Source organism: Schistocerca cancellata, chromosome 5 (assembly GCF_023864275.1).
Source record: "Schistocerca cancellata isolate TAMUIC-IGC-003103 chromosome 5, iqSchCanc2.1, whole genome shotgun sequence".
NCBI lineage: Eukaryota > Metazoa > Arthropoda > Insecta > Orthoptera > Acrididae > Schistocerca > Schistocerca cancellata.
The window spans coordinates 551,911,904-551,928,189 of NC_064630.1; the positions used below are offsets into that span (position 1 = coordinate 551,911,904).

At 40.8% G+C, this 16,286-nt stretch overlaps 1 protein-coding gene across 6 annotated transcripts in view; it reads left to right on the top strand.

Moving 5' to 3' along the window:
- Positions 1-16,286, top strand: part of LOC126188269 (uncharacterized) — a 206,580-nt gene that overhangs the window by 77,985 nt on the left and 112,309 nt on the right. Inside the window, exons 1-4 of one of the 6 annotated variants that reach the window (XM_049929841.1) lie at positions 3,358-3,398; positions 5,279-5,398; positions 10,043-10,335; positions 15,936-15,999. The exons of 1 other annotated variant lie outside the window; for it this stretch is intronic. In XM_049929841.1, the coding sequence (XP_049785798.1) occupies positions 3,363-3,398; positions 5,279-5,398; positions 10,043-10,335; positions 15,936-15,999 (513 nt within the window). In that variant the 5' untranslated portion in view covers positions 3,358-3,362. Of the gene's footprint in view, positions 1-3,357; positions 3,399-5,278; positions 5,399-10,042; positions 10,336-15,935; positions 16,119-16,286 lie in introns of those variants that run through there. 4 more of the 6 variants (XM_049929840.1, XM_049929847.1, XM_049929842.1 and 1 more) reach the window with 4 other exon arrangements.

Here is a 16,286-nt window from a genome sequence, read left to right on the forward strand (position 1 = left end):
ATGCGTTCAAGGAAAAGGAGAAGGTGGGGTCTGAAATTTCCTTAAGCGGTTTATTAAGCCCCATCGAAGGAAAACCTAGTACGAAACCAAAATCAAACAGTGTGATCCATAATCAAAATTATTAATAAAATGAAAGATACTAGGATGAAGTACCACATATAGAGGGTGGTCCATTGATCGTGACCGGGCCAAATATCTCACAAAATAAGTGTCAAACGAAAAAACTACAAAGAACAAAACTTGTCTAGCATGAAGGGGAAACCACATGGCGCTATGGTTCACCCCCTAGATGGCCATAGGTCAAACGGATATCAACTGCGTTTTTTTAAATAGGAATCCCCATTTTTTGTTACATATTCGTGTAATACGTAAAGAAATGTGAATGTTTTAGTTGGACCACTTTTTTCGCTTTGTGATAGATGGCGCTGTAATAGTCACAAACATATGGCTCACAATTTTAGACGAACAGTTGGTAACAGGTAGGTTTTTTAAATTAAAATACAGAACGTAGATACGTTTGAACATTTTATTTCGGTGTTCCAATGTGATACATGTCGTACCTTTGTGAACTTATCATTTCTGAGAACGCATGCTGTTACAGTGTGATTACCTTTAAATACCACATTAATGCAATAAATGCTCAAAATAATGTCCGTTAACCTCAGTGCATTTGGCAATACATGTAACGACATTCTTCTCTACAGCGAGAAGTTCGCCTTCTGTAATGTTCGTACATGCATTGACAATGCGCTGACGCATGTTGTCAGGCGTTGTCGGGGGATCACCATAGCAAATATCCTTCAACATTCCCCACAGAATAAAATCCGGGGGCGTCAGATCCGGTGAACGTGCTGCCCATGGTATGGTGCTTCGACGACCAATCCACCTGTCATGAAATATACTATTCAATACCGCTTCAACTGCACGTGAGCTATGTGCCGGACATCAATCATGTTGCAAGTGCATCGCCATTCTGTCATGCAGTTAAACATCTTGTAGTAACATCGATAGAACATTACATAGGAAATCAGCATACATTGCACTATTTAGATTGCCATCGATAAAATGGGGGCCATTATCCTTCCTCCCATAATGCCGCACCATATATTAACCTGCCAATGTCGCTGATGTTCCACTTATAGTAGCTATTGTGGATTTTCCGTTGCCCAATAGTGCATATTATGCCGCTTTACGTTACCGTTGTTGGTGAATGACGCTTCGTCGCTAAATAGAACGCGTGCAGAAAATCTGTCATCGTCCCGTAATTTATCTTGTGCCCAGTGGTAGAACTGTACACGACGTTCAAAGTCGTCGCTATGCAATTCCTGGTGCATAGAAATATGGTACGGGTGCAATCGATGTTGATGTAGCATTCTTAACAACGACGTTTTTGAGATTCCCGATTCTCGCGCAATTTGTCTGCTACTGATGTGCGGATTAGCCGCGACAGCAGCTAAAACACCTACATGGGCATCATAATTTGTTGCAGATCGTGGTTGACGTTTCACATGTGGTTGAACACTTCCTGTTTCCTTAAATAACGTAACTATAAGGCGAACGGTCCGGACACTTGGATGATGTCGTCCAGGATTCCGAGCAGCATACATACCACACGCTCGTTGGGCATTTTGATCACAATAGCTATACATCAACACGATATCGACCTTTTCCGCAATTGGTAAACGGCCCTTTTTAACACTTGTAGTGTATCACGAAGCAAATACCGTCCGCACTGGCTGAATGTTACGTGATACCACGTACTTACACGTTTGTGACTATTACAGCGCCATCTATCACAAAGCAAAAAAAGTGGTCCAACTAAAACATTCGTATTTCTTTACGCACTACACGAATAAGTAATAAAAATGGGGGTTCCTATTTAAAAAAACGCAGTTGATATCCGTTTGACGTATGGCAGCCCCAGCTAGCGGGCCAACCATAGCGCCACCTGGTTTTGCCCCTTCAAGCTAGACGAGTTTCGTTCTTTGTAGTTTTTTCGTTTGATGATTATTTAGTGAGATATTCGGCCCAGTCACTATCGATGGACCACCCTCTAGATAGCTCCAAAATTAGTTGTGTATAATACCTTCGATGTCATCCATCTTAAACCTAAATCCTCATTTCAAAACATCCGGTGCAATCAGAACTAAGGTTACGTGTTCTTTGTTTATCGAGTCAATATCTGACACTTGTGGCCAAACAAACTTCATTTTTTTTGTTTCGGAGATATTTGGCGCATTTCTTGTTTCGGAGATATTTGACATCACTAGAGCGTTTTAGTTTGCCAATATTTATTCCTTTTACATTTTATCCCGTGATATAATTACTTTTTTTAGTACTACATTCAACAGTAAGGGTGACAGTTCCTCTCCCAGTCTTTCTGTTTAGATTAAATTCTTCTAATGTATTAAATAAATCTACATTTACCTATTGATCGCATGTCTTCTGACGTCTACAAAGGTGATCATCGTTAGTCTCCCTTTCCCATTTTTAAGAAACAATTAAAAGTAAAATATTTATTTCCATGGTGTAACGATAAAAATTAGGCACAAAATTTGCGAGGAAAAATGTCCCGCTCCGACAAAAGAATAACTCACTAAAAGAGGATTATAGTTCTAAAAGAGCTTCCAAAACTTATTTTAAACGAAACAGATGTGCTGAGAGAATAAAATAAAATGTCTTACCATGGAATTTTTGTTAACGGATCTTTATTTTCGGCCACATAACAAACGTAAATCTGAAAGAATTAAATGTACATGAAAGAAATTAAAAATAAAAATATTATTTTCGCTTTAGATTCTAGATGCAAAGCAATGCAGTAGTATTACGCTTGTCACATTTACTGGGTTTCATTTGATCAACTACTGATGTAGATAAGGAGCAAAGCATAACCTAGTTTATTGTGAAGTCAAAAACGATACTGAACGCAAAGGGGCCAAATTGTCGTTTGGTAGACAACGCAATGAACGACTGAAACAATGGTAATAATTATACTCTCACATACAGCCTTATCTAGATTCGCATTATTGTGGAGAATTCGATTTTGCTGTTGTACAGGAGGCCTACTTGAAATTCACAAAACCCTGCATGTGACATCAGTGTCCTGTGTATCTGATTGTGTATGTTACTATTCTAGTAGCACCTGTTCCATAAAATCAAATTCCACTTGCGAAAATACGAGAACATTCGTAAATACTTCCTCATACTGCATCAATTGCTTCGATAACAGATGTCAAAACATCAAAGTGTTGCGCAATGATTTGTCCGATATCAACACTATCTCTTAGGTCTCTTGATAACACAAGGATAGACAAAAGTATTTAAAGAGCTGGTCCAATGCATCCGAAATGATTCAGGCCAACATGGAGCTGTCAACAGGTGTAAAGATTACCGTTCTGGTAAGTGAGGTTGACCTGACTTCATTAGACATAATACGTCTGTGTTAACATTTTACGGTACGTTGCAAGCTCTGTTAACAACTAGGTCATTAGAGTTAGAACAGTTTCAGAGTTACGTTAACATAAGGGAAGGAAGTTCTAGAATTTGTCAGAGCAACTGTGGTAACAATCACGTAGACTATTGTTGAGGAAAATATGATGAGATGGTAATACGGGCCTATGGCTGTTAACGCCATATCCGTTAATAATAATAACTTAGATACTGTATAATTTGCCACACAGAGGACTAAGCAAGGTCAATAAATCAATTTCTTCATCATAAAAGTAAACAGTTCTCATATGTCCACCACTATCAACGTTCAGAAATGATGTAAGCACTCGGTCATTATCTAATGGATTGCTCCTGTAAAAAACTTCATTGGTTCCCTAACATAATATCTCGGGCATGAAAAGTTAGTTTGAATGTAATATGATTACAGCATAATGTTGCTTAAACTTTCCTGTTGCTTTTCATACCAGCAATTATATCTAATGGTTGAAATGGTTCAAATGGCTCTGAGCACTATGGGACTTAACATCTGAGGTCATCAGTTCCCTAGAACTTAGAACTACTTAAACCTAACTAACCTAAGGACATCACACACATCCATGAACGAGCAGGGTTCGAACCTGCGACTGTAGCGGTCGCGCGGTTCCAGACTGAAGCGTCTAGAATCGCTCGGCCACACAGGCCGGCTTTATCTAATGCTGCTAACATTTTTGTTGACAGCCAGAACTAATATTTATAGTAGTGTGATAGAACATTTTGCAGCATTTGGTTTTAGACACTTTTAGGGAAGAGGCTGTTGAACTAAATCAGTTGGAACAGGCAGACAAGTTACATCATGCAAGATGGAATGTTAATTAATGAAAGCATCAGTACAAAAATATTCATTTCCTCGTGCTTACCTTTAGTACACAAAATATTAGTTCAGCGTTATATTTGACAGATCATACTTTATTGTGTGATATGCATAAAAATGATGTTATAGTTCATTTTCATTTCGGTAATACGATTATAACTAACACTTTTTCTGTATTTAAAACTACCATTCTCATCTCAGCGTGGCTCACTCAGTATCATAAAAACTTGGTTCAAATGAATGTCGAACTAGCACAATGTGAAAGATGCCTTTTATATTCAGATTCACCGAACCATAGTTAATATTTTTTCACTGTAAATTAATAATAGGTTAAATAATAACTGAGTTCGGTGTAATGTCGTAACTATGACGTAAAGAAAACAATACATGGTGCACAAATTAAATATGTATCTGTCAGCATGTTCATGTGATGTGAACGTTATGCTGGCAACATGTACTGGGGCCACTGAAACTCCAACATAGTGTCAGGGCAGTAAACAGAGTATCCAAAGTTCTACACTTTACTCGTTGGTGATACCAATTAATCTAAAAACCTGAAGAGAAGCTCTTCTAGACGAGACAACAACCGGAAACACTAAAAAGATAAATATTATGTCCACGAATGTCATGAATTTGTCGATCTCGGGATATGAATTCAACATAGGGAATAAGAGAAATAATTACATGTAACTTCTATTTGTATTCAATATATTCAGTGTTTTATATTTTCATCGCAAAGAAATTTTAGTGTGTCAAAAATGAGAACGTAATTTAGTCCATGTACATTGCTCGTCATATATATCACGAACTGTAGTCCATATATAAGCTAGGTAACATATTTTTCCCAATGAACAGTAGTATTAAGTTATGGGAACAACACATTGAGTATCATTTCAGTAACCGAACCGTGAGCCACACTGAAACTGCTGCGGGCTGCTATGGAACACAGAGTAGAGCTCATGCCATTCTCTGTTGCAGCTGCTGTGTGCCGCCCACGCCAGCGCGGCTCTCGGCAAGCTGCCATGGTGGCTCAGACACGACCAACGGGGAGTCTGCACAGCGGCTAGCGAGATTATCTGCAGTGACGACTGTTCACAGGTGAGTTTGCTGTTTCAGACGGTGTGGTGACGAGTAAGGCTCACTCTCTTTCAACGGGGCGGCCACCTCAGTTGCCTGCGGCCTGCTGCTCTGTGTGCTCCACCAGCTACGAGTGGCCACCTCGGTTGTTTATGCGACGACACTGTTGCTTCTGAACTTCTTTATTATTCAAGTTAGTAGATGTAATGACATAACACATTTGTATGATCGTTAGTAGACTAGCTAGCTGTTGCTAAGTTCAGCAACATAAGCAATTTGTGCGATGTACAGCTGTCGAACTGTACCTACCTTGTCGAGCGATGGCCGTTGAGGGGCCTACACACGAGCAACGCTACGCAGCGCATGGGAAAATCGCAGTAATCGGTCGCTGATCGCTGGTCAAATAGAAACCCCACGCAATCTGACGGACTGCATGCGATTCGAGCTTGAAGTATAGCAATACTGCATGCACGAACAGCCCGGCTGGTAGTAGCGGTACGTGGCAATAAGCTCGCGACGCGTTTCTCCATTTAGCAAGCATGTTTCTACAGTTTTGCTTTGTTTCGGTTTGGACACATTGAGAAATAAATTTACGTTCTAATTTATAGTTATCATGGGACCACGGCTACTCTGAAAAGTGAAGTGGAACGTGGAGTTGCCTTTTATATTGAGGAGTAATACCAAATATAGCCTCCGATTTTGCAGTTGTTAGCATTTTGAAGCTTGTGCTGTAGAAGTGAATTGCCGTGAAGCTCATAGTAATAGTTCCAATACAGTGGGATCTGTGTCATGATTTTGTGTTATTTAATAAATAATTATTTGCATTATTAAAGTTTCTAACTTCTACACAGAATGACACATGTGCCTACCGTAATAAACGCAAGACCTGCGGCTATAATAAAACTGGATCGTGTGAACATTCGACTTCATGTGGTCTCCTAATTTCAGGTCCAATAAGTCGTAATATTAGAACGGTCAGACTGATATCGGGTCCTAACTATAATGGGTGTACAGCTCACCTCATTGGTTCCTATCACGCCCAACAAACTGTACCATCTGCAGGGGTCCTCACCTGCAAACATACAAGTTGCAATCAATTGTGGCCCTGCCTGACATGGACACACGTGGGCTAACGATGCACTAATAGCCATAGATGAGCGACTACGTACTTGGAGCATTACCGTGAATGAACGCCTGTTACACCCCGTACTAAATACCAGTACAGATAGTACAATTTACCAGTCCCGATATCAGGCGGCCTCCTACACACACATTAAAATTTATCAGACCAGATATTAGGGACAATATGTATCTCTTTCATCATAGGTGTATAATAATTTGATGTAATAATAATCTCAATTTCTGTGGTTTTGCATTGATGATGTAGTGCCAAAAACGTGAAAAAAGGTGAACGCACACAATACTTAAAAGAGCATTGACGTAGACCAATCGCATGGTGCGTAAACAACATAATGAAATTGACAGTACTGTGATCCCTGTTGTAGCTGCCTATTGCATTCCGTTGCCTTTGTGTGGTCAAGAAGACGTCCAAAGACGCTAACAACATTCTGTAAGGGGTAGTCAAATGAAAGTGAGACGGATAGAATAAAAGGAAGCAAACGTTTACTATTACAAAAGTAACTGCCATAACTGTTAATAGACTTACTGCACTTACAGATAAGACGGTCAGTACCTTCATGGAAAATTGTTGCAGTTGCCTGCGGAACCATGATTGTGTCTAGGCGTGCATCGCTGCGTCCGAAGGACATCGAAGGCCACGAATATCTTTATTCATGGCTCCTAAAATGTGGAAATCACGTGGATAAAGTTAGAGACTGTGTGGAATGTGTGTAAGAGCTCCCCAGCGAAACTTTTGTTCTGTAGTCAAAACCTAAATCTGTTTCCAATACGACACAGATATTTTGCTGGGAAGTCGTGATGTATACCTACAGGCTGTCCATATTTGAAGTTCCAGCTTGAAAACGCTGTAGAAAGAGAACATCTGTTCAGAATAACGTCAGATCTAAATAGTATGTTACTGACGTCATTAAATAAACACAAACACACATGAAGATTTAAAGAAAATTTTACCAATAGATGGGGCTGTAAACGTCTTAATGTAAATAGGGTCGTCTACAAATTACAAATGAATCGCAATACGATGGCTGTGGTTTGAATTGCACATCATACCATCCGAACTGATCAACATGCATGACTGCACAGGTTCGGCAGGCAACAGTTGCGTCACTGCTAGTTAGGTAAGCTCATCCGTCACGGTAATGTCCCACCACATAGGATAGAAAAAATCAGTTTTTAATTGTCCAGGGGCCAAAAACGCCTAAAAAACAAATTACACCGATTTCTAACTGTCGTGAGTCCGGTGCAAGACATGTTCAGTATTCTGTCGACCGTTTTCTGCCACAAGCTGAAATCGAGAAGTAGCGTGTTCCACAACATATTGCAGTGTGTTTGGGGTCACGTTCAGTATGCGTTGCGCAATAGGCCTACGTGCCTCCAATTCAGCTACGTTCGTATTTGGAACACTGAACACCACAGCCTTCAGATAACCCCACAGCCAAAAGTAACACGATTGAGATCTGATGATATGGACGGCCAGACTGTAGGGAAATCACGGCTGATAACTATAGGATTTTGGGAGTGCCTCTGCAGCAGTCCCTTCTCTGGCTATGCAACTTGCGGAGGAGTGTCATCTTGCATAAAAATTATCCTACCCACACACCTTCGCTGTTGGAGAGCAGGAATGACTTTGGTGCGCAAAAGACCCTCGAGGTGTCTACCAGTGACGATATGGGTAACGACCCGCAGGACACACCTCTTCAAAAAAATTCGGCCCTACGAAAAACGATTTAGTCGACCCGCTCCATACAGTCACGTTTGCAGAATGAAGTGGTACGGGTTGACGTGCGTGCAAATTTCCCGTTGTCCACATTCTGCAGTCCTGCATATTGACGTCTTCTTGGAGACAGAAATGGCTTCCTCAGTCCACAGAATGTTCCACGGCCATGCGAACATGTAATTCAAGAGCGAAAGTTTGTCTTCTTGGCTAGTCAACAGGAAGTCACTCCTGAACACGAGTAATTTTGTATGGACAGTGACGCAACGTATTTCGTGGGATTTTGTATACCGTGCCCTCGAAGGCATGTCCAGTGTTCGGGGAACTTCCCGTGCGCGGCATGTCTGCACACCATCTCCCGTCCCGTCCTGTAGTGCTGTGGCCAAATGTTCGAGAGACGTCGAATGAACTGCTTTCCTCCCTCTATCACACTGCACTACAAAAAGAAGCTGTCTTTTCGAAGTTTGTAGTCACTTTCTCCAGACCTTTATCAGGCATCAAACTAATGCTTTTTTCATTCTGTTGACTGTCCAGAACCTCTGCATGGCTACTAGCGCACAGTCACCGTTCTTGTAAAAGAGCTGTACCAGCATCGCGCGATCCTTTATGGATGCAGTCATGATGGGCTCCGCTCATCTGTTGGTATGGATGTTCTGGCGCTTATAGCGACCTGTATTGGTCAATTTTTTGTAATTTTTTTCCCATGATGTTTCCGTATGCGCGAATAATATGCTATTCAAATTTGACGTTATTTTGAGCAACGTTTCTCTTTCTACAGCGTTTTTAAACTGGAAGTTTAATTATGGACACCTTACACTTCAAGTCATTAGCCGACAGAATTTCATGGACGGCTTAAAACCAGTACCATTCTGAACGCTTGAAATGCGGCAACAACTGCCATTCTCTGTTCTCTTTATAAAAAGAAATAAACGCAATTTCATATATATACTGTCTAATCTTTCAGACACGTCCGAAAGAACTGACACTTTTTGATCTAAAGCCACTGTGAATTAAGACACAGTGGAATTACAAACAATGGCTGCAAGCGGACACTGATGTAAATCAACGGGAAAACTTGAAAATTTGTGCCGGACGGGGATACGAAGTCGGGGTCTCCTACTTAGCAGGCAGATGCGCTTTCCACTGCGCTAGCCACACACAATGGTCGTCGTGAGTACATAGACTGCTCCAGCATGCCTCCCAACAGACCTAGGTACCCACATACTACAAATGTAGTGCCTCCTTGCCCATTATTCTCATTACTCGCTGCATTTTGCCGATTCCCGTAACAGAGCCCGATGCGCATCTGCACTGATGAAATCATTGGCCATTCTCGCCTCAGTTACACAAACACACGTGCGCGCGAGTGTGTGAGTGTGAGAGAGATATCAGTGCTGAACTGTTACGGGAATCAGCGAAATGTCTCAGGAAATGAGGATGACGGTCAGAGGGCACTATATTAGTGGTGTGTGATAAGTTGAGAATTCGGGCCTGACGGTAGGTATGCTAAGGGTCGTCCGTGCAATTCAGAGGACACCTGTGTCCGGATGGCGCAGTGGTCAGAGCATCCAAGTACTGAGCTTGAGCTGGAGACCTGTGTTCGGATCCCTGTCCGGCACGAATTTTCGACTTTCTCCATTGATTTAAATCAAGGCCGACTAGCAAACAACGTCTGTATTTCCTTTGTCTTCTAAAAGCAATTTCGTTGTGCAGGTATTGGAATTTGTGTGTGTATAAAACTAAAAAAAATAGGAGCTCTTATTTTCTTATTTTTCTACATGTATTCGAAGTACGTTGCTCTGTTCGTGCAGGTGCTGGTGTGCTTGGGCGACGGTTCAGGCGGCTTCTACGCCACGGTGGTGGCAGTGTGCGACTCCAGCGCGGACCAGAAGTGCAGCGCAGAGCAGGCTGCCTGCGTCGCGTCAGCGGACTCTGAGTGCCACTCTTCCCTGCCCGGCGAGGAGTTCACGTGCCACGGCATCGGGACCTTCCCTGACCCGTACGACTGCCAGGCGTACCACATCTGCACCGAGGTCAACGCAGGTTCTCAACCCCAAACATGCTCCGGCACTTCAGCGTACAACCCTCTGCAAGCAGACTGCAGGTGAGCATATATTTACTGCTCCAAGAATACCCCTCCTTCCCAGAATATTTTGTACGACTCATTTCGGTGTGAGGGCGACCTTTTGTATTCTTTGTTGGGGTCTTTAGTCAGAGTATGGGTTTGATGAAACTCTTCATGATACTATTCTTTTCTCTGCAAGGCTTCTCGTTTCTGCATGGCTGCTGAAGCCTACATCCATTTGAACTTCTTTACTGCCCTCCTACTAAAATTTTTATCTCCAGTCTTTCATCCGTTACTAATCTGGCGAGTAACTGATGCCTCAGTATGTGTTCAATAACCTGTTCCTTTCTTTTATCCAGGTTATGCACTATATTTATTATCTCAATTCAGTTCAGTAGCTCCTCTATGGTTATGTGATGTACCCATCGAATCTGTGGCACTATTCTCTAGCCACACATTTCGAAACCCATTAGTCTCCTCTTACTTGAATTGCTTATCGTTGACGTTATTTCCCTATAAGGCTACTCTGCAGACTAATTCCTTCAGAAAAGGCCTCTAAAATCGAACAAGTGCAGTTATAAGTTATCTTAGTAAATAAACGAGATAAGATTATGTTAATGTGCAGCTGTTTGCTTTACTTCTAGATTGTCTCTTTGTACAAGTATAGTCTCTTTATGAATGTAAGCTGTTGCATACCAAAAATTCCATTCATAGAAAAGAAATATGTGCATAAGTTAACCTCACGTTCAGTTAAGAACTAAGTCTGTGTTCGAGAGTGAGAAGCAAATCTGACTTCCTTCTTCTTCTTCTTCTTCTTTTTTAAGAGACTCTGTACTTAAATGAGAGTAATTAAATTCAGTGCTGTTAATTGACCCTGTGAAGCAACTGAAAACGTTAAGATACCACTCTTGTAGAAAAAGAAGAAAAGGTGTGTCTCAAATTCTGAGTTGCTGCTAACTATAGATAATTGTGGTAGTGCTATACGATCTCTTAAACATACGCTCTGAAAACTTGGTTCTCCTAAAATTTATCTCTCATAAAAAGGAATGTTCATCAGCTAATGGGACCTTCAAATAACGTATGATAATCTGAGTTACTGTCTAGATAAAATTTCTTCTCAAGAATCTGTATTAAAAAAAAAGAACATCTCATAAAAGTTCTTTATTTCTTTTACAAAATTTCACCACTTGAAGCCTTAGAAAGCTGTAAGGAAATATTGAATTACAAATTACAATAACGTCATGTCAACAATGGGAAAATACAAAAAGTAACTTAATATGAAAGGTTATTCTAACACAAAATGATTAAATTCTTTCCGTCTTTTCAAATCCATTAACAGTGACTGAAATAACTTTATAAAATAGCCAATCCTGTTGGAGGAACGACCGCAAATGAACATTATACTTGAGGTTGAAAATACCGCTACAGTTGTAAAGTTCTTTTGATTATCATACGTCCACCGCTGCGCTCTGGGGTCACAGCACCAAGTTACGGCACCTGACGATGGGCGTATAAGAGCGCGAAACCGGTCGTGTGATAATAAACAGAACGTTACAGTGGTAGCGGTGGTTCCATCCTCTAATTTATAAAATAGCACGAAATTCTTGATTTGGATGTCTGTGTTGAACCAAGAATGCCTAACAAAATGCTGCCTCAATAAAGTAAAATACGTTCACTCGTTACCTTAAATACCTGTCTTCTCAAAATAAATCTATCTTAGTAAATCCATATCATTCAATGCATAATGATAATATTCCGTTTACAATAATAATATATTCCATCAGATCAATAAAATGACTCCCAGGGGCACCATCGTTTCTGACGAGTCTGATCCTTTCACAGTTACTTCATATGTTGTAAAGCCCTCGTATAACTGTCTCACGAAGCGGAACCGAGAATGTTATGCCAGGAGTTCGCAAACGTGTGATATTTTTGCCACGTTAACCAATTATGAAGTGCTTCACAATAAGAAACTGTTATATTGCGAGGCGGTAACCGTTATCTTCCGAGGAGTCAATTATTTCGTCCTCACTGATGATGGTAAGTGGGTGGAAGGTGGCCAAACGGTCTTTCGCCTTAATAAACTGGACAGGCAATAAAAAAATTACTTGTCGCAAGTTCACTTTCAACCTCTGGTCGAAGAAACGCTACACTTTTGACAACTTGTGACAGCCGTGGCTAGCTATAAGCAGAGGACCAATCGTTCGTGCGCCTAGGTGCAGAGAATGTTTGTCGGTAGGGCTAGCTATCGACAGCTCTATGTAAAGTTCGGCACCAACTAGTGACACGGAAGTAAACGCTACTGGAAGTAATCCTGAACTAGAAGACTGGTGTCCAGGTGCCCGCTGCTTGTAGCACCGTCCTGGATGTTTTCATTGGTCGGCGGACTGGAGTTGCAGAAACAACCAATGAACCACGATACTACACGTACTCTCAACCATACGAAAATATTTGTATCGTACCGCAGTGTAACATATCTTAAAGCTTCTATGACATTTGGCTCGGTCAAAAGTAAAACCCCAGCAGCAAACATGCATTGTCCAACATAGAACTCTTCCTAGAACAAGTCATGTTGGCGTGTTATACACTCAAGGTTGAGTTGTAATTAAAGAGCCGCTTTCACCTGCCAAAGCACAGGATAATAGGACAACTTAGTCCCGAAACTTGTTGTATAAAAGTATCGCACATTTGACGACTTGTGGCGTAATACTCTCAGTACTGAAGTATACGCAAGTCTTAGAAGGCCGTGTACTGCCATTCCTTTGTTCTCTTTGTACCGCATTTGACATTTCAATCATTAATTTCATGTACAGTAGTAAAAGCGTGCACACATCGAAAATACTGCAGTTACTGCAGTAGGAAGAATTGGCCATCTGCTGATGTATTGTACAGAAGCCATACTAAAAGGCATGCTCCGATACGGCAACTGAGAAGACGCCTGTGTCATTGCTTCCCAGGATCCTACAATGCCCTTGTTTAGTGAACTATGTGAATACACGGATTGTCCGTTGATGCTGCTTTTGCAAGGGGCTCTAATTTTCATTCACATTAAGTAAAAGTATACAAAAAAGAAATTTTGCGATTCAGAGACACTGTAGTAGTTGGAAGCAGGACACTATAATAGCTCGATTGCATGACAAGGAAGGAAAACAGCCGACGTCTTCTCTAAACAATAGTACATTTAAATAATTCAAAGCAGTTATTTGTGCGCTGCTCATTTCCCCACGTTGACGCATCTCACTACGGCGATTCCATACAAGAGACTGGCACTCTCTCTCTCTCTCTCTACTTCACTGGAGAGTGAAACGCCATCTGGTACTAGTTCTAGACCACCTGCACCTCTCCAAAGCGAGCTAGGAGCTCTTTAAGAGCGGACAATTAACATTTTTTTTAGTGAGTTCTCTTAGAAGTGGATAGAATTCTTATACTCTCGGTGGCGCATATTTCAGTGCAATGGAATCAGTGGCAAGTTTCAACTTTTGAGCTGTCCTGTATATTGTGGTTGAGTAGCAACATCGATAGGCTTCTGTTGCATTTAGCGAAGAAGAATATCTTGTTTCAGTTCTTCTTGTGACTACATTCGGTAATGAATTATTGTGTGTTGCACGTAGCCTGAATCGAGTAATTATTTCTTTAATTTCATATGATAACACTTTTTTACAATTTATTGCCATATTAGAGCAAATTTTTACGAAAAAGCGTTCATTTTTCAGTGGCGTGTGTTGAGAATTTTTCACAAGCACCACTCACTTTCACTTATTTCATACACGTAATTTCAAGGTACAGCTCCTTACTTGGTCGTTGGTGGTTATCCACTATTTTCCGGTTCTACTTGGACTATTGTGAACAGTTTTGGTGATATCATTTGCCCTTGCCTGACTCATTGATCATTTCTGAACTCACTATTTCAACCCAGTCCAAGAGAAGCATCAGTATTAAAGTAAACGTTGTTGCGGTTATAGTCTTCAGCTCAAAGACTGGTTTGATATGTTTCTCGAACTTAGTCTCTCTTTTGCAAGCCTCTTGATCCCTGCATAGCTATTGCAATTAACATCCACTGGAACAATCAGACATGTCGCCTAAATATTGTTCCCCTTTGGACACTAAGAACCGGTGATACACTCGTGGACTGTTCAATCGAGGAATATATTGTTCCAGTTTTGGTGAGATGTTTTGTGTTGCATACATTCTTTAAATTCCTTTGCATTTACAGGTGCTGTTATTCTATTTATTGCTTGAAAAGTTTTGTAAGCCTAATTTGTCATTCCTTTCGGAATGTTCTAGCCACTCTTGACAGTTGAAATGTAGGAAGTATAATTTGCATTTGAAGTGAAGTACATGTACGCACCAAATTTGAAATGTACTACATATCGAGTTTTGGTTCATATTTGTTAATTGCACATATGGTCAATTAGTTGTGACATGCTCCTCGTCTGCAACATATCGAGCAATCGAAACTGAAAATTACCGATATCGTTGCAGGTGACTTACAGCAAAGGGCTACGGCAAAAGAACCGACGAGGATACGGTTATAAACGTCGTATAGCACGAAACAAATAAATAACACATTATTATTTAACACTGTCAATTCGGAAGGCTGGCGATCTGTTATGATAAAATGTGTGGATAAAAATCATACGTCATAATCGGTAAAATTTCAGTACTGATGACTAGTTTCAGCTCTTTGACGAGCCACCTCCATATTAATGAAAATTATTGCTTAACTCAATGTCTGAACTCCAAGAAATACGCATCGTCTTAATCTTTTGAGCTGTATCGGTCTTGTTGTCACGTACACAGCAAAGAGAGTCGGCATTATCACATAGTTTAAAACGTTAGGCATACCCACACATTTTAAAATAAAAAACAGTTATTATGTTTACTTAATAATGACAATAATGGCATTCCTGCAGGTATGTTGGATGATGTAAACAAAGCCAATCGAGATATGTAGAAAGGGAGGAGAAAGGAAAATTATGCTTCAATGTTTCGTGGACGGTGCAGAAATTCGGTGTGGGGTAACATGGGGATTCAACTATATTATTTTCAAGGGAATCGTCATGCCATTTGGTAAAGCTGTTTAGAGAGACCATGGGAAATCTACAACTGGATGACAGATGTGGCATTCAACAACGGTTCTTCCAAATGTAGGTCCACTGTAGTTAATATTTTTCTGTCGCGCTTGATATGAAAAAAGGAATAGTGCTAGAAGATGATGGTCTATTCGTGAAAATTATTACAAGTGGAAGAGTTATAAAACAAAACGAACTTACAAAATTAATTGCACAATGAGTGCCGAGGAAGACAATTCACGAAAAATTCGCAACAACAGCACAGGAAGAAACGTAGGCTTTTAATCAAACGAACAAACTCCCTTAAAATGTTGATACAGCTGACCAATTTTAGCAACTTTTGGGCCACTTCAATAGAATGTGTGATTAGATAACGAAGTAGTGATTCCTAAATTAGTAACATCAAAAGCCTTTCCAGGTGTGAAATTTTTTCTGGTGTAATGCAGCATTTGTTACACAGTATTCGCCATACCTACAGGTAACTGCAGTTTCATAATCTCTGAATTATGCCTCTGATGTGATGTGGTCCGTAACTCATTTAAATCAAATCTTGCTCTTTGTTGACAGCCTGACGACATCCGACCGAGTCTGCACAGAAGGCCCCATCACGCCTTGTACGCAGCTGGGACAGGTGGGCATTGTCCCAGAGAACCCAGCCATCTACTACATCTGCATGCAGAAGGGAGATGGCATGTCTCCGGAAATGTACAGGTGTCCTGGCAGTCAGATCTTCGACGTTGCCACTGCTGCGTAAGTATCCGTAACATTTAAGAGACCGAAACGTTGTCTCCTGGTATTCAGTTTGGCGTTAATCACTCTTTTTGTGTACTGTTGAAGTACATGAAATCTACAAAGTAAACAATGTGTCATTTTTTGGCAAAGATGGTAGCAGTGTTATAACCTATCTTTTTTCGCTTG